The sequence below is a fragment of the Equus quagga genome, chromosome 1 (genome assembly GCF_021613505.1).
Source record: "Equus quagga isolate Etosha38 chromosome 1, UCLA_HA_Equagga_1.0, whole genome shotgun sequence".
Classification (NCBI taxonomy): Eukaryota; Metazoa; Chordata; class Mammalia; order Perissodactyla; family Equidae; genus Equus; species Equus quagga.
This window is the reverse complement of record NC_060267.1, coordinates 21,049,559-21,073,227: the sequence shown is the minus strand read 5'-3', so window position 1 is coordinate 21,073,227 and position 23,669 is coordinate 21,049,559. Positions and strand designations below refer to the sequence as shown.

Here is a 23,669-nt window from a genome sequence, read left to right as displayed (position 1 = left end):
ATTGATGGGGTTTTATACAGTATTTCACTGTTAGATATTGCTATTTTTAATTAAGGGGAAACAATAAATGAGAAAATTTATTTTTTACATTTAAGAACTATAAAGCAGATATTTTCTTGTATTTAAAGTGCTTGTTCATTGCCATAAGAGTTTTCTTATTTATTGAACATTCTTTAGGAAAGCTTAAGCGGTCTATTGAAAGCTATATCCCCTTACCTCCAATGTTCTGCATTGTAATGGAAATAAAAGCTCCGATTTTCCCAGGCCATCCAAATGCTCTTTCCCCTAATTCTTCATAAATTAAAGACCCTACAATCAAAGATAAAATATCCTTGTTAAAAAGGTTATTTTAACGACTAACATATTTCTATAATGTAATTCGACACTGGAGTCTCAAAAATGTAAAGAAAGACCATCCGGAAATTATAAACCCAAAAGATGCAATCTCAAAAACCGGTATGAAAGACATTAGAATATTCTCCTAACAAGAAGCAATGGCTTCATTCGTGTTAGCTCCATGCAGCAAGTCAAAACTGTTATTTGCATCATCCACCAAAAATCTCTTTCTATTTGATTTCAACCTGAGCTAATTGACTTTCACTTCTCTCAGTTGCCCGAATAACTAAAAGCATTGAGAAACCATGTCATTGGGGTCAGAAGAAAATGAGATATGAAATTGACCAAAATCATCCCACCGTTACGGCGCTACAGGCTGAAATACCCTTTAACGAGAATCAAAATGGAACATCTGCGACTTAGGCGGTAGCGTACCTCCTTCCTTGGCAGTCTTTAATAAGAGGTGAACTGAATAGAGCGATAATATTGCCACAGCAAGCAGCATGATTCTGTGGAGAGAATCGAGAGTCAAAAATAAAGTGTTTATAACAAATAAGACATAATGTTAGATGTTATAATAGATTATCACATTGGTCATTATCTTTCCAAAGGATGTGTATTTTGGGGAAGCTGAGAAATTTTTTTCAGAACTCCACACATACTCTTAAACGTCACAGAACTGGGATTTGCCAAATTTTATGTGCCAAAACCTACTACCTGAATTTCCTAACGTAGTTTTTTTAGTGTGACCCAGTGGTAGAATCTGGTTCATAATTTAGATGCTAAATGTATAGCAAGTTAGCAAATACTGTATCTATTTACTCAACATACGGGTATATGTACATCATATTTGCATGACATATGCATCAACATTTATAATGCAATGGCTATTCAATCGTCCGACTAAACCCTAATTGAAAATCTAGAAATATAGAAGCCAAGGCATGCAGAGTCAGAGCTTCATTACCACTGATCGTGTGCATTAGATGGCAAGACACCTTGCGAAACAGAGGGTCAGACAATCGCCTGTGTAATAGAGAAACAGAGAAAGGGAAATGCAGGCTGCAGGAAAATTCCTTTGCTGTATTCAGAAAGAAGCATTTCTGATTCAGGACCCTCCACATGTCCACAGGCAGATATGGTTTCATGTACACAGTGATCAGTGTTTCTCCAAAACTAGGAATTGGAGAGCAAAAATAAGAATATAGATAAAAGTACCTTGTAATACATTAAGGAACAACACTAAACTTCACCTGAAATTTTAAAAAAAATCTTATTCTTTGTCTATTTTACATAATGAGAGCACACTAAACAACTTCCCCACAGCTGATCTGATTCTCTGGTAATTCCCGATGAAGCCAATGTTGCAAATGTATATTTGGACCATGAGTTATAAATTTTATAACTACCATAGCTATATTATACTCATTTTCCATAAAATATGTTGCCAGAGCTGTCTAATCAATGACATATATTTTTCCACAGGCCTTATGAATTTACCTGTTCTTAAAGAATTATGTAATTTAGACTATATAATTTTGTTCCCTGGGAAATTAACAGCATTCCCTGTATTCTAAACATAGACTTGTTTTGGCAGAAAATACTAAAAGTGAAACCAATCAAATCCTGTGTCACTTGCTGTGAATTAAAGGAGATTGCTGAACCCAGTCTGTCTATTGGGGTACGCAAAACAGACCCACGATGTCTAGCAATTTAATTGCTTGGGCCAAATTATTTGGCTACATGTTTATAGGCCTGAAATGAGGCCCTTGGTTTTAAATCCTATGAGAATGATCTGTGACTCCAGGATTGGGGGGAGTGTTTCTTTTTTCTGTTCATCAGTGGTCTATGATAACTCCCTAATTATTTGAATGGTATGTATAATTAATAAGGAGAAGGCAGTCTTTTTGTCTTAGAGATACCATACATTACAAAAGTATACAAATACACATATGAATACATCTCTAGCCGTTAAGATTCAGAAAATTAAAAAAAACTAGTTTATTTAAAACATGGCTTCTAAAAGTAAAGTTGATATAAAAACCCATTTGGCTAAAAAATATTATACCTAAAACTCTTCCATCAAAGCACTAACACAATATAAATATTTATAGTCCTGCCTATTCCTTAGCCCTCAAATAGCTGTGTGATTATCTAATCAGAAGTGATGCTCAAAACATAAATAGCATATATTTATAATATAAATGTTGCATTCTTAGACAGTTATTTAACTCTCCAGCATTGCCTTAGGGATTGTGATCTGCATTCACACAGATGCCTAACATTAGACTTTATTCCTGTGAAGAATTCCACTGCTGCCAACTGTGTCCTGGAAAATACCAGGTCATACATAATGCACACAAATGTCTGTGCCCGTCTGTCACAGACGATGCGGTGTCCACCCTCCAGGTCAGCTATGTGACACTGCTACCCTTAGGTAGCATTTGACCAAGTTTGGTTAAAGTGTGTAGGTTTAGGAATAAGCTTCGGCCACTCTGCTGACATTCCCTGTGCCAGGCACTGTGCTAGGACTTGGGGATACAGACATGTGGTGAGTAAAAACAGACATGGGCTCAACTCTCTGGAGACTGCAGTCTGGCAAGGGATACAGACATAACCCAAATGAATCAGACAACTGCACTCAAACATTAAAACTAGTGAGTGTATAATAAGGTGGTTTGTCTGAGTTATGGAGGTCAGGGAAGGCAGCACTGAGGTGAGGCTGAGCTGAGATATGAGCAGTTAACCAGAAGAAAAGGAAAAGGGAAGAGGATTCTAAGATCATGTGCAAAGGCCCTATGGTGAGAGAGAACACGGCACCTTCATGGGATGGAGAGAAGGCCAGTGTGCCCAGTGTACCTGGTGCTTAGGGGCAGAGGAGATGGGGCATGAGATGGAACCAGGGCATGCACGGCTCTGTAGGCCTGGTGTGGGAAGTGGTCTTTTTCCTAAGAGTGCGATAAAGTCAGATTTGCTTCTGGGAAACAACAGCAAATTATTTTAAGCATCCCCTGAACAATGAATTACTTTGTAAAACGGTTCCTATGGACTGGTGGGGCTGCTCCAGCACTTGGAGTGGTTGAGCACATAAACTCTCTGCCACTGGGTTAGGGATGGTTGGTTGAACAAGTACTATGATTAGACTGCTTTGATTATTCCTCGGGTTGCTGTTTTATCTAAAAGAAAGAGCAATATGCTAATACTTTCTCAGATTATTCCTGTTCACAAAGATCAAACTTCAGATTGCTAACTGACAGAACACCAGGTATGTACAAGCTTTGAACCATGCAGATATGTCCATTCACTTACACAAAAAGTATGATCCCTGTGTTGGCCATGGCATAGGACAGGCCCAAGATCCCACTGCCCATGATGGCATTACTCAGGTTGAATGAAGACATTCCAAAGGAGGTGGTTCCAGGATGCTTGAAGAAAAAGGGACACATTATAAACACATATTTGCCAAAGGATGAAGCTTTTGGGGGTTATTCTTACTCTCACATCATCTTTACTGCAGGAGATTATGGTCCAAAATGGAAGACTAAGATAAAATCAGAGTGACTACAGCCATTACTCAATTTCAATAAAAGCGTGTAATTTTCAATGGAATGTTGCGCTTGGTTTCAGCAGGGATCTCAGTAAAAATAAAAAATACAGGTCAAGTAACACAAAGAAGGGAAAGCATGTATGATGGCAGATTCCATTTGGGTTAGAATGATTTCTCCAAAAAACAAATAAATTTCATAAATGATTTATACAGCCATATGGCGAACAGGAAAAACAAGCCCTTATTCCAGTAAGGGCCTGAATAAACAGAGAATGTGCTGATGAAGGCTTGGAAAATTTCAGTCACATTGTTTTCCCGCAGAGACCTGGGTAGATCAGACACCCTTAAGTCCTGTTTACTGCCTGAGAGCAGAGATTCACTCACATGTTCATCATCATAATCTGCCAGCTTCTTTTCCCCCAAAAATCCACTTGTCAGGAACTTCTGACTTTCATCATCTCCATTAGCAAATTGACTGAATGCACACACAAAAAAAGGAAAATAGGAATGTAAAAACATCTAAGCAAATGCTCTACGTTACACGAATGTTTCAGCTGATGTAAGTAACTGAATAAGGGGAGGAAAAACAAGACACCTAAAACCGTTTTCTTCTCCTCCTTCCTGCTAATGTTCCTTCCAGACCAACACCTGAGATCCAGTTAGGAATGTACCTTGGGAGGGAGGGAGGAAGTTATGGAGGAAGAAAATATTCTTTTAATGGAGACCATTTTTAAGCCACATTTCTTCTTCCCACATTAACTGTGCAAGAAAGAGAAGAATTAGAGCTAATTCTGCTCCCATTTAGAGCCCTTCCCAAGAAAGCGTACAGAGTAGTGGCTGAGTTTTCTCAACTAACACACCGTAATCAGATGATTTTATTAATTCAATAAATATTTATTAAGTGCCTAGGTACTGTGATCTTCATGTTATTTCATGCTCAAGTATCCATAAGAGAGGAAATCTAAAGATGAGGCGACTGTGGCCGAGAAAGGTGAAGTAGCAGGCCCCTACCCACCGGACTGCAAGTCTAGGATCTTCCAGAGCACCCTGCAGTCCCAGGCAGGGCCCTGTAGCTGGTATTTTCCTCTCTTTTGGCTCCATCTGTTTATCCACATACCCCTTGCTGGAAAGTAGTTCAACGGTAGCTCTGTGTTCTGTTTGGTTGTTTTCATATGTGAGTGTGTGTATTTTAATTACTCTGAAAATGTACTCGGGTTATTAGACAATAGACGAAACTAGCAAAAATATTTTTTAAATACTCAGTGAATTAGTAGAGGGGTTGGGAGGGAAGCAGGACCTTAAAATCTCACTACCCACGGAACACTGAGATCACGGTCTGCTTGGGCATAGGCTGGAGCTGTGCACTGCCTGTCTGTGCTGGTCGGCTCCTGCAGTTACATGCCAGGGGCTTTGACGACATGGGTCTAGTGGCAGCCATATTTCTAGAAGGCTCGACTAATGAGTCCAGCTGCCACCATTGCATTCTGACACTGAAAAACATCACACAGGCTTTCTTTTTGTTGCATGAAATGTTTGACTATATATGTGTCTTAAAAGTGCTTTATAATTAGATAGATTCCAATTTTTAGGGCATTTTTTTAGGGCATCTCTTGCATGAGAGAGTAAGATAAAATAGTTGGAGAGTGTTTTATCAAAATAAGCCGTGGAAATAAAAAAGTGGAAAATAATTATTACAGAAGATCTGTACAAATTCCCTTTTATAATAGGAGCTAATCCTGAAACTATCTTGTGAGAAAGAGGGATAACAGGCTTACTTTTTGAGAATAGAGAACAATATCAGTTGTAGATGGAAACAGCAGACGAAATCACAAAGTTTTATGTGCTTTCCTAGAACCCAAGGAGTGGGTTTTCTAGAACTTCACGGTGTACAAGTTAGGAACATTTCCTGGTGTTCTCCTCCTATTTCCCGTAGGAAGCGTTATGCCCTCACATGCTGCCTTCTCCCATCTCTGCCCTCCACTCCCCCCTCCTTTTTGTGCTTTATTTTATTAGTCTGTACTTAATCTACTTGCTATGTGGAGACTGGTACATAACGTTCATAGTTGACAATAAGATGAAATGGAGCCTAAAATAGGTCTAAGGATTATAAAAACAAAAGTGTCATCTGAATTTAAATTCTGGAATGTTCAACATTCTATTTTTTACCTTAATCAATAATCTAGAATCCTTTAGTTCGTGAGTAGTGTTTAAAATTTAGAATGTGAACGCAAATAGATTTTCTTTTTTGAGGCATTTGCATATTCTTATTTTGGCAAGAGATGAGTTGTAGTCATAAAACACGCCAAGATTGTATAAAATACATGAGAAATGTCCCCAGTGTCTGAAATGTTTTGATACTGAACCCAGCATGTATTGAAAAAGTAAGTATAATGATTCCAAATAAATGCATTATGTAGAATTTCCCAAAAATTTACATTTAAGGGATCGGTTTAAAGCAAATATAAACAAAACCCATCTTTTTAAAGTGATTACAAAATTGCAGAATACTGCCTCGTGTTTGAGTCAGGAGTTAAAAGCTAAGTCACTGGAAGTCATCCAGGAAACACTATACGAAGCTTAACAAAAACATTCTTGCTCTTTCCACTAAGACTTTTAGAAGACCAAATCAAATGACTCTGTAGGACTGTTTTGGGGACAGTGTCCCCTTCAGCTTGGGCAGCTCTGCAGAACTCATATCTGTGTGCATCCTTCTCAGAAACAAAGGAGCCCTCAGACTTGATCGATTTACTAAGGGCAATAAAGTGGAAGAGAAAGGACAAAAGTTTACTGAGCTTCATCTGCCTTCCAGGTACTCATTTCATCCCCAGGAAAGTAGGTGCTGGTTTGCCATTCTGCATTTTCCACTGAAGCTCAAAGAAGTGAAATATCTTCTCCAAAGTCAGGCAACTACTTTGAAGATTCAAAAGCCCTGTGTTCTACCACGCTGTGCCTCCTCAAGTCGTGCAACCCGGAAGACGCCACGATTTCCATCTCCATGGCCTCTCTAGCCCAACACCGGAGTTGTCTGCACTGACTCCTTGGAGGAAGGACAGTGCTCCTCCTGATGGGCCTTTCCTGGATGTGATGAATGAAATGAGACGTCCTTGTTTGAGGATAATATTCTCTATTTCAGGTCTAGATTTGGTCCAAAATTCACTTCTGCATGTCCTAAGTCCTATTTGCGTTACACGCCCTATTTGTGTTACATAACATTTTGTGAGAAATTAATTGACTTCTCAAATAACTATCATGCACTATTACATACCAGGCAGTGTGATATGTGCTAGGACCAGAGGCTATTAACCTGTTGTAGTGACATGATGACCATCTGGATAGGGAAGGGGTGCACAAAAGTCGGAGTGGTCACTTCTACCTGGTGGAAGGCTTCACAGGAGACCTGACACTGGGCTGAGTCTTGAAGGATGAGAGGCATCAACAGAGAGAAAGGGGAAGGTGGGTGGATGATACTTAAAGTGGGCACTCCAGGCAGATGGAGCGGAATGAGTGAAGTCACAGGGAGCTGTGGTGGCTCAACAAGGCTAGAGAAGAGAGTACAATCTAGGAACAGAGCAAGAGAGAGGAGAGGAGAGCTCGGGGAGGCACAGCTCATGAAAGGCCTTACATGCCAAGCAATGGATAGTCTAGTCTTTACCTGATAGTTAATGGGGAGCCACTGAAGGGCTTTACCCAGGGATGGACCACGAGTCAGTCTGCAGTTACAAAAGATTATTTTTGTAGGGACATGGAGGGCTAGTTGGAAGAGAGCAAAATGTAAGACAGGGAGACAAATCAGAACTGGTGTAATAGACAGGTGACAGATGATGAGGGCCCAAAGTAAGATGGCAATAGAATACAGAGAAGAGGGTGGATTTGAAACATTAACAAGGTAGAACCAACTGGATATAATCAAACAATAGATGTGCAGTTTGGGGGAAGAAATGAGTCAAAGTTGAACCCTAGGATCTTTTGATTGAGCTGCTGAATGGTAGTGGTGACTTTCACCAAGATTGGGATTACTGGAGGAGGAGCAGATATTGAAGGGAATTATAGGCACTCAACATTAGACATTACAATTGGACTTTATAAATGAGGCAATTCAGACACATGAGTAGAGATGTGTAATAAACAGTTGGATATAATGATGTGAAATCTGGTTGAGAAGTCTAGCAGGCTGAAGATATGGCATATGTTCAGTGGGTGAAGCTGGGAGAGTTGTGAATGAGCTTGCTCATAGGATATTTTTAGTGAGAAAAGAATCCTTACAGAACAATGGAGATGCAGCAACATTAAAAGGGCAGTCAAAGGAGGAGGAAGCTGAGAGAGAATAGTCCAAAAGGCAAGATGAGTGATAGGCTAATATAATTTAAGTTATTCCAGATTACTAACAGGGACAAGAATCCTGTAACCTCACTTCTAAAAGAGTCACACAAAGGATTGACACATAATAATGATATAATAATGTGTACTTCAGGATCAGGGAGTTGATATATTAACATCGATGTCATTGTCATCTCTCAAATGGACAATAAATCCAATTCTTTAACAAAAATCTGGTTTTTCACATCCATAAATGTTTCTTATTTTTCCATGGAACTTGGTCATTTTTAACCCCATACCTGCTCATTGCTGACTTTTCTAAATTTCCCATCCCGTTGTAGCTATCTGGAACACTTTCTCCACTGATGCTCTCATCATCAGGTTCGATGTTGACATTTCTCAGTTCCATGGGGTCCATTTGAGCTGTCAGCGCTTTCTCGTCCACACACAAGCTCCTTCAGTGTAAACAAGATACTGTACCTTCAGCTTAAGGCTCTTCTACTTTGTGTTGATGTTCAGAACACTCTGTTCTGCAAACAGAACACAAAATAAATCATTACATCTTTCTTTAAATTAGATAAATGAATATGAATCACCTACTTCGTGTATCCTTTCTGTAAAAACATGGAAAGGAAGTAAACTCTTGAAAATGTCACATAAATATATCTGGAAAGTTTCCTTTATCCAATACAAGAATGGAAAATGGGAGAGAAGAAGGAAAATTATTAATAAACTGCCAAATCAGCAGATATTTATAGAGTGCCTATATACGAACATGGCAGGTACTTTGCTAGTCACTGTGGGAAGAAAAAAATAAATCTTAAGACATGGCAGCAGTCTTCAAGAAGCTTTAGGTATTTGTAAGCAGATTGCATGAATTAAGAGAAATGGCATCAAAAGTAAATTGTTGACTAAGGAAGAGTTGCCAAGGCAGAATCTATCAGTGTCTCTATTAGCAGTAACACAGGAAAATTACCACTTTAATTTGTTAATTGGGCATGAAAGTACTAACACCACCAAAATGCTTGGTACATGCAACACAGGGTAGGATCACATTTAGGGGACCACTTGCAGGCACTTGGTTCATGAAGCCGAAGTCAAGAATAGTAACAAGAGGGAGCACAGGTTTATCTTTGAATCAGCATCAGTCACCATCTTTACAAAATTAAAATGCATTTTAACAACCATGAGATCCAGATTTTAGGCTCTGCTTTGTCTTTAATTCATTGAATCTCAGCACAAGTTATTTAACTTTTTTAGACTTCATTTTCCTCAATCATAAAGTGAAAAGGGGTGGACTGGCATTGTGTAAAAAGAAAAAAAAAAGGTACGAATGCATTATATTTAGTTGATACAATTTCTTCTGAAATTTTTACTACTAAAATCATTCAATTCTTGTTGAATCGTTGTACAGTAGGCCCCTCTTATCCATGGGGGATATGTTCCAAGACGCCCAGTAAATGTCTGAAACTGTGGATAGAACCGAATCCTATATATACTATGTTTTTTCCCATACGTACATACCTTTGGTAAAGTTTAATTTACAAATTAGGCACAGTAAGAGATTAACAAGAATAACTAATAATAAAACAGAACAATTATAGCAATATACTGTAATAAAAATTGCCACTGATCTTAGCAACCTCAGCGTACAATTTTTTTTCTTATGAAGTTGAGAACTTTTACCTGTTCACTTAAGGAAGCATTTTACGGCTTCTCTTTGGCATATCTGAATTGCCAGCACCACCACTCTTGCACTTTGGGCCATTATTAAGTAAAATAAGGATTACTTTAACACAAGTACTGAGATACTGCAACAGTCAATCTGATAACTGAGATGGCTACTAAGTGACTAAAAGATGGTAGCAGTAGCACATACAGGGTGGACATGCTGGACAAAGGGATGATTCATATCCTGGGCAGGATGGCAGGAGATTTCATCACACTACTCAGAACGACAAGCAATTTAAAACTCATAAATTGTTTATTTCTGAAATTTTCCATGTAATCCTTTTGGACCATGGTTGACCACAGGTAACTGAATTCACAGAAAGCAAAATTGTGGAAAGGAGGGAATACCGTATTGATAAAAACATCATAATTCTTGGAAGGTATGGTTCTGGAAGGCACACTATCCATTTGATAAGGAAATCCTGAGCAGAGAAATTAACATAAAAATTGCTCTGGAACTCATGAAATCCTTAAATCCTGTGACAAAATGAAACAACCACAAGGGAATGCCTCCACAATCCAGTGCTGCAGCAGCACATCTGTGGAAGGTCATTCACGCATGGGATGAGTTCACACTCCAAATTACAAAAGTTACAAAACACACATGGAAACTCATTAGGATGAGTGTCAGGAGGCACAAGAAATGATAAGATTCATGCTTGAGTAACTACAGATTGCAAAGCAAATTAAAAGGGACTAAAATTAATATAATAAAGAGTAATAAAAAGATTCATAATAAGAAATATCCACAGAATAAGAATGTTGTAAAAGAAGATCAGGCTAGCTTGAACAAAAGCTGAAAAAGGAATTCTAAAAAACAAAATATAGTCATTGAAATAGAGAAAGTTCAGCTGAAGGGAGAGTAATGAAATTGGAAGACAGATCTGTGGAAATCACTCAAATTATATCACAAAGAGGTAAACAAAAAAAAATATGAAGAAGTTAAGAAACATGGCAGGGAAAAATAAGAAGTTCAAATATACTCTAATAGTCTTTCTAATATGAGAGAATTGTGAGACTAGGGAGAGACAAAATGGGAAGACATAATGGCAGAGAGTTGTCAAGAAATGGAGAAGTCAGTAATTCTCAGGATTTAAAAAAAAGCACAAATTGCTTCAAGTGGGAGGAATAAAAATGAACATATTTATTAATACAAGGTAGTGTACATGTGTAACATCAAAGATAAAGAGAAAACTCTTAAAAGTCACCAGAGGAACTAGAAGTAAGACATACATATGGTTAAAAGAAAAAATAGAAACATAATAAACGAGTACAAAGGTTTCTCTCACCCATCACCTAGTAGCAGTTTCATTTCCCAGTAGCCACCACTCACTAATGACAGTTTCTGTTTTTAGTTCTTCAAAGTTAGTCATTCTAACTTTAAATTATTCACTAAAACCTTTGACTTGGTGTATCAACTCTATGGCACCTATGACAGATAAGAAAATTAGTGTACTTCTTTCTATCTTGCCTTTCCTCCTGCTCCTAATTTCAGTTTTAGTTAATGAAATATTTTTTACAATGTTGAGATTCATAATATTTTCATCCTATTCTGTAAAACAATTAAATGTCTCATAATTTGTCTATAGGTTATTTCTAAATACTAAAAACCAATAATTAGCATTTACAGCATTATGATTGTGTAAATAGTATGTTCCAAAGAACCAAGCGGCATATTTGACTACATAATAAATAAAATAGAATCCTATATTACTAAAACTTTGGAAGTGAATTTTCCATGCTTTTTTACTTTTCAGAGTGGCTTCCTCCTCCATCCTCCGGACCTCACCCAGCTGCCAATGATTCTTAAATGCCATTCGCCTTGAATAACTTTTTTTCACACAACGTGTCTATGTTTGTAAACAGAATTTGAGTTGTTTCATGTTGGAAAATGTCTTTACTTTGTGCTCAAACTTTGCTGATTGTTTGAATTCTAGATTCAAAATCATTTTCCTTCATAATCTTGAAGACATTTGTCTCAACTTCTAGTTTCTACTGATGAGTCTGATTCTCATTTATTTGATTTTTTTCTTCTGAAGGATGTTAGAACTTTTCTCCTTATCATCAACTGAAATTTCTCCAGGATGCAAATAAATGTGAGTGGTTTCTAAAATTCATCTTGCTCAGCAGGTGGAGAGCCCATTCAAATCAAAAGACTTGTATCTTTCTTGTGATCAGAAAAATGCTGTGTTATTTTTAAAATGGTTTCCTCCCTATATTTACTCCTTTTAAAACTTTTATTAGTCAAGTTATTAGACCTCTTGATCTATATTGCTAAAATTTTCCCTTTATGTTCCATCTCTTTGTCTTATTACTCAAAGTTCAGAGATCTTTCCTTGATGCTATGTTCAAAATAACAAATTTGATTTTCAGCTGTGTGATATTGTGATATAATAAGAAATAAATATTTGGTTTTCATTCCTGGTTCCTGGCACAGAGCTCCTAATGTAATGCAATAAATTAATATTTGGTTTTGGTCCCCAGTTCCTGAAATAGCTCTGGAATGATAAAGTCAAAGGAGCATCTTTTGTTATTCATAACAAGCCCCTTTCGACCACACCTAAATTTATGTTAATGTGGTGATTTCTGAAAAGCCCCTAAGGTTGGGGGCTGGTTGCCAGGGGAACCAAACAGATGATTAGAAAGTTGAAACTTTCATCCCCACCCCTTACCTCCAGGGAGAGAAGAGAGGCTGGAGGTTAAGTTAATTAGTCGGGCTTATGTAATGAAGCTTCCAAGAAAAATCCTAACCCAAGGGGTTTGGAGAGCTTCCAGAATGGTGAACACAAGGAGTGGCTGCGAAGGTGGCACACCAGGAAAGAGCACGGAAGCTCCACACCCCTTCCCCATACTTTGCCCTGTGCATCTCTTCCACCTGCCTGTTCCTGAGTGGTATCCTTTTGTAATAAACCAGTAATCCAGTAAGTACACTGTTTCCTGAGTTCTGTAAACTGTTCTAGCAAATTATCAAACCCGAGAGGGGAGTTGTGGGAACTCCTGATTTATATAGCCAGCCAGTCAGGCAGAAGCACAGGAGATCTGGACTTACTTCTGGCATTGGAAGTGGGGACAGTCTTGTGGGACAGGTTACTGTGGAATCTGATGCTAACTCCAGGCAGACAGTGTCAGAATTGAATTAAATTATAGTACACCCAGCTGGTGTGGGAGAATTGGTCCATGTGGGAAAAAATCCCACACACCTAGAATCAGAAGGAAGTATTGAGAGTAGAGCAGGAAAACATAGTTTACTTTTGAACTGTATATCTGTTTTATTTTTCATCCCAATGAATTATTTTTCACAATCATCTTCTTAATTTCTAATTATTTGTTCTTCTTCCTCCTTTTCATATCAACTTTTTTTGTTTTACAGATGCAATCTTTTCTCAAATCTTTCTAAGGATACTGAGTAGAAGTTTCAAAAGCTCCTTTTGTTCCCCAAATCATGTATTTTTTCTAGAGTTATTGTTTGTTTATCTTGGCCCTTCTCTTTCATACGGCTTTTTCCTTAAATTCTTAGCAATCCTCGTTCATATTTATGAACGAAGAGTATATTGGTTAGCTGAGACAACTAGTACTCGGGGTTCCTGTGAAATCGTGCAGGCCTGTTTCTCTGATGGTTTGCTCCCTTGCAGGTCCTGTGGAAGTGGCTTCTCTGCAGCTTGTCTGTGTGCGGAGCATCCTGGAGAAGCCCACTTCCAGACTCAGCCGTCTCTAGGAGAGGTGCCTCTGGGAGCAAAGCGCTGTGATGTACTTTCTTTCCTCTTGGTGGAGCTTCCATTCCTTCTTGTTCCTCATTGTGTCCTGTAGAGGCCCTAATACCCATTCTGGAGTCCGTTCACAGGCTTTCTTTATAGACTAGATCACAGCCTTATCCTATGGGCAAAAATGGCAGCCTAAACAGACCAAGATGTCCGACCTGCGGTTCCCTGAGGAGTACCTGGTCATTGGTTCCCTGTGACCCACGCCTCCTCTTTATTTCTGTTGACTTACTTGGAGCTGCTCTGGGGCGCCCTCTGGAAAAAGCCCACTGATCCTGGTTTACCTTGGCTTTATTATCTTTCACAGATTTTTCCAGCCCTATCTGCTTTCTGGCTTCTAGGAATTCTAAACTTCTGTTTGTCAATGACACTGCTAATATTTTTCAGAACTTTTGTGGTTTTGTTCTTTGAAGAAGTATTATTTTGTTTGAAGTTCCATTGCTTGAATTCCTCAAGGCTAGGTCCTAAGCCCCCTTCTTCCAGTCTACTCTCAAGACTTCAAATACCAAGGACTCCTCAAGCTTCATCTTCGGCCCAGGCTTCCCCTAACAGATATACAGCCTTGCATATCTCAAAGGCAGTTTAAATTCCATGTGCCAGAAATCTAACCCATGACAGTTTCCGCTTCTTCCAATAGTTCCTATCCAAAGATTGTTGTCACCATTTATCCAGCTACTCAAACCAAAAACATACGCATCTTCTGTTATAAATTTTTCTTTCTTACCCCCACATCCAGTCTTGTACAAAATCTGGTTGATTTTACAACTAACTAAAGTAGTTCTCAAATTAGTCTACTTCTTTCCCTTTCTTCCACCATCACTCTTGTCCAAGCAACCATCATTTCTTACATCGTCAACTGCAACAATCCTAATAGCTGTCCTTGAATCCTCTCTTTCTGACCTTCCCCATGGATTCATCTTTCACACAACAGCCAGGATGATCTTTTAAAAACAAAACTTAGATCATATCATTTATCTCTTTAATGTCTTCTGTTTACTCTTAGGATAAAATCTAAGATTCTCAACATGCCCACAATGTTCTACATGGTCCGCTCACTTCTCTGTTCTCATCTCCTTCCACACCTTCCGCATCTTGCTGTTCTAGCTTCACTAGCTTTCTTTCTGTTTCAGGAACTGTGTTCTCTATCACCTCAGGTCATTTGCACATTCAGGTCACAGCATCTGGAATATTCTCTCCCTCCTGCATTCCGCGCTTTACTTAGTCAACCCCTCGAAGGGGTTACAAGAGCATACATGGCAGTAGCCCTGAGGGCTTCAGCTAAGGTCTGCTTCACTTTGAACTTATTCATAGGAACCTCACTGATTTTATTCACATTAAGCCATGCTAATCCCAGGATTAAAAAAATACGTATCAAACACTCATATGGCACTTTCTACATGCCAGACACTGTTCAAAGGGCTTCACATCTATCAAAACTCATTTAAAGCTCCCAGCAGCCCTCTGAGGCAGGTACTAATTTTGCCCTTACTCTCATTTTACACATGAGATAATGGAGGCACAGAGGGGTTAAGAGGCCTCCTTGCCATCCACCTCTGTCCTGTTGTCTCCACTAGAGAGGACTAAAGCCTGGACAGGGGACAGAAACTCAGGCTTAGGATAAATAAAACTAGTGTAAATCCTGGCCAGATTAACTAACTTTTGGTTTTTTCTGTCCATTTGCAAAATTAGGGTAATAGCATTTACTGCCAGGCAACATTGTGGGGGTTTAAGTGAGATTATGCTGTCGAAGCTTGGTGTGTAGTAGGCCCTGAATAAACTTAAATCCCTTTTCTCTCTTCCAATAATCACAATCCATTTGTCCTCTTCATCAGCATGCAAATATATACAGTATTTTATATGTATATCTATATACACACATAGTTTACCTTAGACAGTTATAAAAGAGGACTTTACAAATCTCAAAACTCTCACAAACATTGTAAGCTAGGTAGGCGCCCTTTCAAAGATAAGGAAATTGAATCTAATCTTATGTTATTTTTACTGTATGTAAAACACTTATTCCACTCTCTTTTGAAGGTGATATGATTTATCCCATTAAGTATGAAATAGTGGTTTCTTTAAAACAAACCACTCAACCCTAATCCTAATTTTGGCCCTGGCCAAAAGAGATTGTCTCATGAAAGTTGGAACACTTTTCATAGCTCCCATCTTTAGCTTTGAAGATTCTAGTACTGATTGATTTTAAAGGAGCAACAGCTCAAAGCACAATTTAAAAAGAATTAGAACATTATGAGAAACTAGATATTCTGAATCATTTGCCAGCAGCACAAAGTAGGTACTTTGAAGCATTTGGACTACACCATAATTCCTAAAATTTAATCACATGATTAAATTTCAGTATAGAGGAATTTTACAGATGGCATTTATTTATTCATTCCACAGATATCGAGAATAAAATATGAGCCAGAAACTGTGAAAAATAAAGCGTGAGTAAGACAGACTCCCTTCATCTGATGAACTCTACTTAGCAGAAAAAATAGATTTTCTTGTTTTTAAAGATTGGCACCTGAGCTAACATCTGTTGCCAATCTCTTTTTTCTCTTCTTCTCCCCAAAGCCTCCCCAGTACATAGTTGTATATTCCAGTTGTAGGTCCTTCTGGTTGTGCTGTGTGGGATGCTGCCTCGGCATGGCCTGATGAGCAGTGCTAGGTCCGCGCCCAGGATCCGAACCGATGAAACCCTGGGCCCCCAAAGCAAATTGCGTAAACTTAAACCACTTGGCCACAGGGCTGGCCCCACAAAATAGATTTTTGAACAAACTGTTATAGTATAACAAAACTAACATTTTTACTTTTTTCTCTGAGCCAATATTTACTGAACTAATCAATGAATCATGGATGGAAAAGAATGATGCTGGCAAACACTGTGATTGAAAAGTATAATTTTCAGGCATCACTGGTGGCGTAGTGGTTAAGTTCCTGTGCTCCACTTTGGTGGCCCGAGGTTCACAGGTTTGGATCCCATGCATGGACCTACACATCACTCATCAAGCCATGCTGTGGTGGCATCCCACATACAAAAAATAGAGGAAAGATTGGCATAGATGTTAGCTCAGGGACAATCTTCCTGACCAAAAAAAAGTATAATTTTCATAGGCATAGATGCTTCTGCTGCTCCCCGTCTCAGTACATGGCACCTTCATTCGCCCCCTGCTCTTGAGAGGAATCTGGCTGTCAGTCTGGACATCTCTCATTCTCTGTCCTGACTCCTGAGCCATGTCCAATCTATCACCAAGTCCTATCAATCCTTTTTTCAACATTTATTTAGAATTCACATGCATCCCTCTCCATGACCATACGTTATTCGAAATGACTACTTGCTAAAGGCCCCCAAAATAATTTTCTCATCACTTTTTTAGAATAAAGTCAAATTTCCTAATAGGCTGCAAGGGTCTACATGTTCTAAGCACACACAGCTTGTTAGTGCCATAATGAATCGCATCTGCCCTCACTCACCAAACACACCGGGCTCTTTTCATTTCCCCATTACCACTGCAGGACCTTTTCTCATGCTGTTCCCCCTTCCTGAAATGCTTTCCCTACGTTCTTAACCCAGGTGTCTCCCAAAGTTAACCAAAAGAAGCTCAAAATCTTTAAATGCCATGTGGTCAGAGGGGCCCCACATCTAAATTAAATTTTCCCTTATATGTGCTCATAGCATGTTCTCCTCTCCCTCACAGTATTCATCACACTTTGTAGGTACACTTTTAGTTGTGTGACTATTTGATAAGTAACTGCCTCCCCCACTAGGCAGAAAGCTTCATAAGGTGGGGTCAGTGCTGGGTTTGTAGACTCTACATATTTCCAATATCTAGAATAGTGCCTGATGTTATAGTCTACTAAGACCAGTGCAACTTAGTATGATCTCCTTCATAGATCCAAGTATGCATTCTTGTAATAGCTTCATAAGTTAATATTGTAATAATTCTTGTTATAGTTTATAGTGAAATGGAAATGTTCCCCTCTGGTTGCCAGGAGAAGGAACAGCTTTGTTGTACAAAGAATGTGAAAAATCAAATTTGGTTTGACAGAACTTTCTGAAGTGTAGCCCTTCTCCCCAGTGAAGTTAAGTTTCTCTGTGATATGAAGAGATTTTGCAGAAACAGACTGGATACTCCAGGGCAGTAACTTCTGCACTGTTGCTTCTATTTGCTCATTCATAAAGATGCAAAATCAAAACTTGAAACAAAGATATTTAGAATACTATCACCATTAGAAAACTTTGTTTCATCGCATTCATTAGGAGATATCTAAATGTCCTGATTAGCTGATTCCTTATACCCAAATTCTACCTATTAAACATCGTAATGTCTTGTTCTTTGAATAGGTTCTTAAGAAATTCAGGATGGAAGATTCTCAAAAAAAAATTTCTCACGTTTCTACTTAAGTAATTCAACTTCAGAGAAAGGCATCAAGTCTGGGAAACAAAACTGTCCTTGAATCAAGAGACAAAAGTTATGACCCTCCCTAGTTACTGCAAACATTTATTTTACCTGATAAGTGAAAGTGAAAAGGGAGCTAACATTGTCAGAGCATTTCCCATCATGGCTATCTGTTTGGTCTCTCATGCCAACCCAGTTTTGATGAATCTACTCTGAAATCTAGGTTTAGGTAGCAGACGGCCCACAAGCCATTTACCCTTTGGTTGAGCAAGTGGGAAGCAACTGGTCAGGCAACTCCTTGCATCCAGGAAACTGACTTAAATCCACGTCCAAGATATATCTCAGATAAACGAACAGACCTTTGACAACAAAATCAATCTAACATTATCTTTATATCAAATTCTCTTAAACAATTTCTCCAACAGCGCCATCCTAGTCACACATCAATAGTCAGATGGCTTATTTGTCTATGGCACGACTTCTCACAGAAATCAGCATCCATAAAAAGCATTCACTGTCATTGTCTGAGGTCCATCTTAGAAAAGAAACTGCTATAGCAGAAGAACCATAGTTACTTGACTACTTCCTGTTGCTCATGCTAATATTTTAGCATTTCCATTTTTCCTTTACTCAGACATAACTTAGAAATAATATCCAGGGAGAACTAGAAAAGTTAAAATAAATAACCCTATGCTGAAGTCCTTTCCCTTTGCTAAGAAGATAACATGCGTGCTAATAGAAGAATTATAGCAGCCGTTTGATGAGGTATAAAGGACTATGCGCAAAACCTGCTTACAAACCTTCCAGCTCTGTTCGTAGAAGACTTAGATTCTCTAGTCATCTTAAAAATTAAGAAACATTTTAAATTTCTACAAAATTTTAGTGCCTATTTTCCAAGCAGTAGTTTCCAGAAATGTACAGAGATATGTAGCATATATGATATTAACATAGCTAACTCTTTATGCTATACATATTAATGCATGATATTTAATAGCCTTCATGAAATGTGGATGCAGTAAATTCCAAAATGTCTACATTCTATATAATATACACTTGACCACTCCCAGAGGTATTGTTTTCTTCTTAAAATAAATTATTTCTCTTTCTTTAAAGTAACTCCTATATTAAAAATAACGCATAAAGCGTACTGCATAACAAGGTTAAAGAGAAGTCAAGAGTTCAGCCTTCCAATACATTTCTCAATACTTAAATGTTACTAATATACTTCTTAGGAGTATAAATAAAAGACTTTATTGAAAATCCCAAAATGTTATCTAGGTAAAAATCTGACTGACTGAAGGATCTTGACCTATAAAATAAATGGCAATCCTTTCTAAAAATCACAGCTAAATCTCTTTAGTTTGTCAAAAATAAATTTTCTTTCAGCCAACTGTCCATGAATATGATAAACATCATCAGTTAAAATATTTTTTCTCTGAGTTATAAAGCACTCAGTTTTGTTATCACCTGGGCATTTAATTAATACCATCACCATGTGCTCTATAAGATGCCCAAAATACAAGGATACTTGAATCCACTGAGAATTCTCCTCCTGTCTGATTAATAAATTTGAGTACAGCTCTTTTTTTAGTTAATTGATTCCAGTCCTTCAAAATCTAAAGCTATGTTTATATTCGACACAATTTCTCAGTTTCTTCTAGTAAGTTTGCTCTAAAAGTACTCCTTCATTAAAATGGTCACATAAGAAGACAAGCTAAGACAACTTTTTTTCTTTTTCATTTGACAATGATGCAGCCCAAACCCTTAGGCTTTCACATCTGCTGCAATCACGTGTTGTTCTTTCTTTGTAGTCTAAGTTTTTGTGGGTAGTGTTGTTTCCAAGATAAAGAAAATCTTTAACATTGGAACATTGATAATGCACTTCTAAAACTTTATATATTTTCCTAAGACAACTTACCTCAACTCTTCACTCCATTCAACGATTAACCAGGACGTAAATAAATAAATAATTTTTACCTGCTTGTTTTGCAATGTTTTGCTTTCCTATATCCACTGCCCTAAGTTTATGCTCAAACCTAAAATTATCTGCTAAAAGAAAACTGCAATCAGGATCTGGGTAAATAATTTCAATGCCTGACATTATATTGAACTGATCCCTTTTTAAAGTGAGAAAAAAATTACTCAGGTAGTATTTTCAAATGTTTAAATTTGTAATGACTAAACAATCAACACCATAAAAAGAAGAAAGGAAGCCTTGTTTTAACCCTGCAAATATTTATGGGAAAAACAGCTTTACCTTAATTGTTTATCCAGTCCTGTGCAATCTTTCCAGAATTGTTTGGAAGGGCAGACTCCTGCAACAGAGGTGACTTATATGAACCTTTGGCGATCTAGACAATGATTTAAAGACCAGTGGGCGTGAATGAGACAAGCCAATCATCACCACCACCTCACCCCAACACCTCCCTGTGTCTAACTTGCGTCAGCTCTTTAAAAAAAGAGAGAAGCTAAATCAGTTTACTGTTGTACATTTGGATTCAACATCCGTTACACCCATTTCTATTTGCTTTTAGAATTCTGGCTTTTATACAACAAAACCCTCACTTACTGAAAGTTTTACCTTGACTGGTGTCATTCCAGATCAAGATTCTATAGGTTGATTGACCGATAAATCCAGAAATGTTAATTTTTCAAAAGGTTTATGAATTGAAGTCAAACAGTACAGTAACCGTAATATTTATGGAGTCAGATTGTTTAATGAAATATTATAATCAGAATGCATTGGAAATATTAATTCTATAGTAGGAGAGTCATTTGCTTTAGAATTGTTGATTCATCCAGAGGAAATGATACAGAATGACAGAGACTTGTAAATGGCACTAAGTTACTCCAGGTGACATGAGGTTGGAAATCATGGGCTGTTATCAGCCACTGCTGTCATTCCAAAGGCAGTGAGCGGGGGAAGCAGAAGCCTGTGTGAAGTTTTTAAAGACTTTCTAAACAAATATTTTCCCCCTTTCAAAAAAATTCTACTTGGCTCTCCACATATCAGAGGAAGAGTTCACGTGCGTTAGCAAATAATTGATTCTGTTATGAAAATGTATCAAGTAGACTTATCATTCTGAAAGTGAGGTGAGAAAAACAGTTTAAAAATTAACCCAGAATGAAGGGTTCTTTGCCTTTTCAAGATTTCTAACATGAATGAGCAATCTGATAACCAATCGAAAGAAATGCTAGATTACAACAGTTGAGTCAATTCCCTATTTCTATAAAAAACGACTAAACTTTGTTCTTTGAATAAGAAATTCTTAAGTTGATGCAAGACATTAAACATTAAACAACACGTCCAGTTGCCCATTTTTCTATTCCTTTTCAGATGTGCCCATTTGGTCTGTTAACTTTAACGTGGTATCTTTACTTTTATTTGTCTGTTAGCTTGTTCCTTATTTTCCAGACAATCTGGAAATTTTAATTTTATCTGATGAAAATTACTATGGTCTAGAGAAAAAATGATAACAAATATACTAACTTTAATTTCAGGGAAATTTAAGGAATATTCCTTTTCAAATTACTTCCATCATTTAATTGTGATCTTTCCAACTTAAGACTTCCTTCTACTTTCAAAGTTATCAGATGGGTATAAGACTAAGCAAGCAAAAGCATGCAATAATTGTTAGAAAATTAAATACTTGTAGTAAAACTCCATTTAATAGTGGCTCAACTGTGAATGAATGTACTCCACTGTGTGAATTCAAACTATGATATCTTCATATAAAATAGGGTGGAGATAAATGTAAAATATCTAAAGTTTTACCTCTCTTAAAATTTTAAGTGTTGACCTTATAATTCTGATCTTCTTTGAGTATACTAAATAATTATAGTAAATTAGAATGTTGGATTAAAATACAAAGCACACGTAAGAGTGTTCTATGAAGGGTCTTATATTTTTTTTGAACCTATTCTAATTGCAAAATTTTTATCACAAACTTTCCTAACACTGACTCAAGAATCAAATATACACATTTGAAGTTAATTTGACAAAAGTCAGGTTAATTAAAAAAGCTTAGGAACTTGTTTGCTGTCTGACTATTTTCTTCCCTTGATATTTGACATGTTTAGACATAGCAAAATTAATGAAGAAACGTGTGGTCTGGTCTTGACAAATCTCAGTGTAACTTTCCTTTCATAAGGAAAACACAAATTTAAACATTACGGTTTAATGTTCTGAATATTTCTTAAAATGATACATGATGTAATTTCATATACATTTGGTAATAGTTCTATGCTCTTTTGAGTTTTAAAACATGGCCAATGAACTATATTCAGTTAGACTCTGATTTGGCTCAAGTATCACTGTAGAAACAAACAATGAACTAGAATATGTATAGGCTTAAAAAAAGGAATAAAAAGAAAAATATGTGGGTAGTGAACAATGAAGCCAATCTGAGCAAGGAGATGACAAACACTTTAACTGATCCTTCACATGAGGAAGTCATATAAGCGCCACCACGAACAGGTATATGAGACTTGATCTGTGGGTGCCGGGGGGCGGTTTGCAAGGGGTAAGATAGGTCCACATAAAGGGATAACTGGCTTCCTGGACCATAACGTAACTAATGTCAGCAGAACCGCACAATATGCCCCAGGACTCCAGAAGATGAAGAGTCCCCAGGGCCCGAGGCCACCCAAGAAGGCTCCAGGGAGCCCGTGGACTTTGAAGAGGGCCTTAAAGTCCAGGTGAGATTCTAATAGGTAGAGAGAAAGGGGAAAGACATCCTGGATGAAAAAATGCAGTCATGCTAAAGCATATTCTGGCAACCCTGAGAACCAGTCTGGCTGCAGTAGAAACTTTCTGGAGCAAAATAGGAGAATAGAATGGATTAGTCCAGACTATAAAAGGCATTAAGTCTACTGACCTCAGATTTTTATCGATGAGGGTCTCTCGACAGCTTCTGAAGAAAATCATAAAATCACCAGGGAAGGGATGTAGGTGGGATGATGGGGTGGAGAAAGCGGTGGGGACAAGGAGGACAGTGAGGAAGTTGACTAATAGTTTGGCTTTGGCAGTTGTTGCCTGTCTGAGAATGACGGCAGAGGAAAAGGCACATGGAAAGGATTTAAACTGGGGTCAATGGTAGTTTGCCTGTTTCTCGTACTACTGTTTCTATTTATCGCTTTCACTAGCTCACAATACATGCTATGAATTTCATGTGCTCATTCTCTGAGAATCTAGAAACTTGCAACAAAATCTTCATTTTTCTTTACATAGAGATGGGGAATATACGGTGATAACTCATCAATTTCAGCACCTCTTCCATCAATCTGTGGATATCATTTCAAATAGTACAGAGGAGGGCCTTAGAATGTAATATCCCAAAATAAAGTTATCTACTGAAAGTACAAAATTGTTGGGTCAAAATAAAGTGATTCAAATCATACCTATGCATTGACTCAGGATTTTTCTTGCCCATATTTAAAATCATTGATCGTCTTATTTAAAATTTCTACCTTCAATGATGTCCTCAAAGAGAAAGTTCCAGCTGGATCAAGTCAAAACTGGTTAACAATTAAAAACAGAAAATCTCTTAGCCAGACCATCACGGCATTTTGCACTGA

The 23,669-nt window shown here is 37.7% G+C and overlaps 1 protein-coding gene across 2 annotated transcripts in view; it reads right to left on the bottom strand.

Moving 5' to 3' along the window:
- SLC38A4 (solute carrier family 38 member 4) overlaps positions 1-23,669 on the bottom strand; it is a 70,390-nt gene that overhangs the window by 19,582 nt on the left and 27,139 nt on the right. Inside the window, exons 2-7 of one of the 2 annotated variants that reach the window (XM_046644375.1) lie at positions 20,350-20,407; positions 8,500-8,730; positions 4,268-4,358; positions 3,646-3,761; positions 772-845; positions 217-309 (exon numbers count right to left, since the gene is read on the bottom strand). In XM_046644375.1, the coding sequence (XP_046500331.1) occupies positions 217-309; positions 772-845; positions 3,646-3,761; positions 4,268-4,358; positions 8,500-8,618 (493 nt within the window). In that variant the 5' untranslated portion in view covers positions 8,619-8,730; positions 20,350-20,407. The remainder of the gene's footprint in view (positions 1-216; positions 310-771; positions 846-3,645; positions 3,762-4,267; positions 4,359-8,499; positions 8,731-20,349; positions 20,408-23,669) is intronic. The other variant, XM_046644385.1, reaches the window with a different exon arrangement.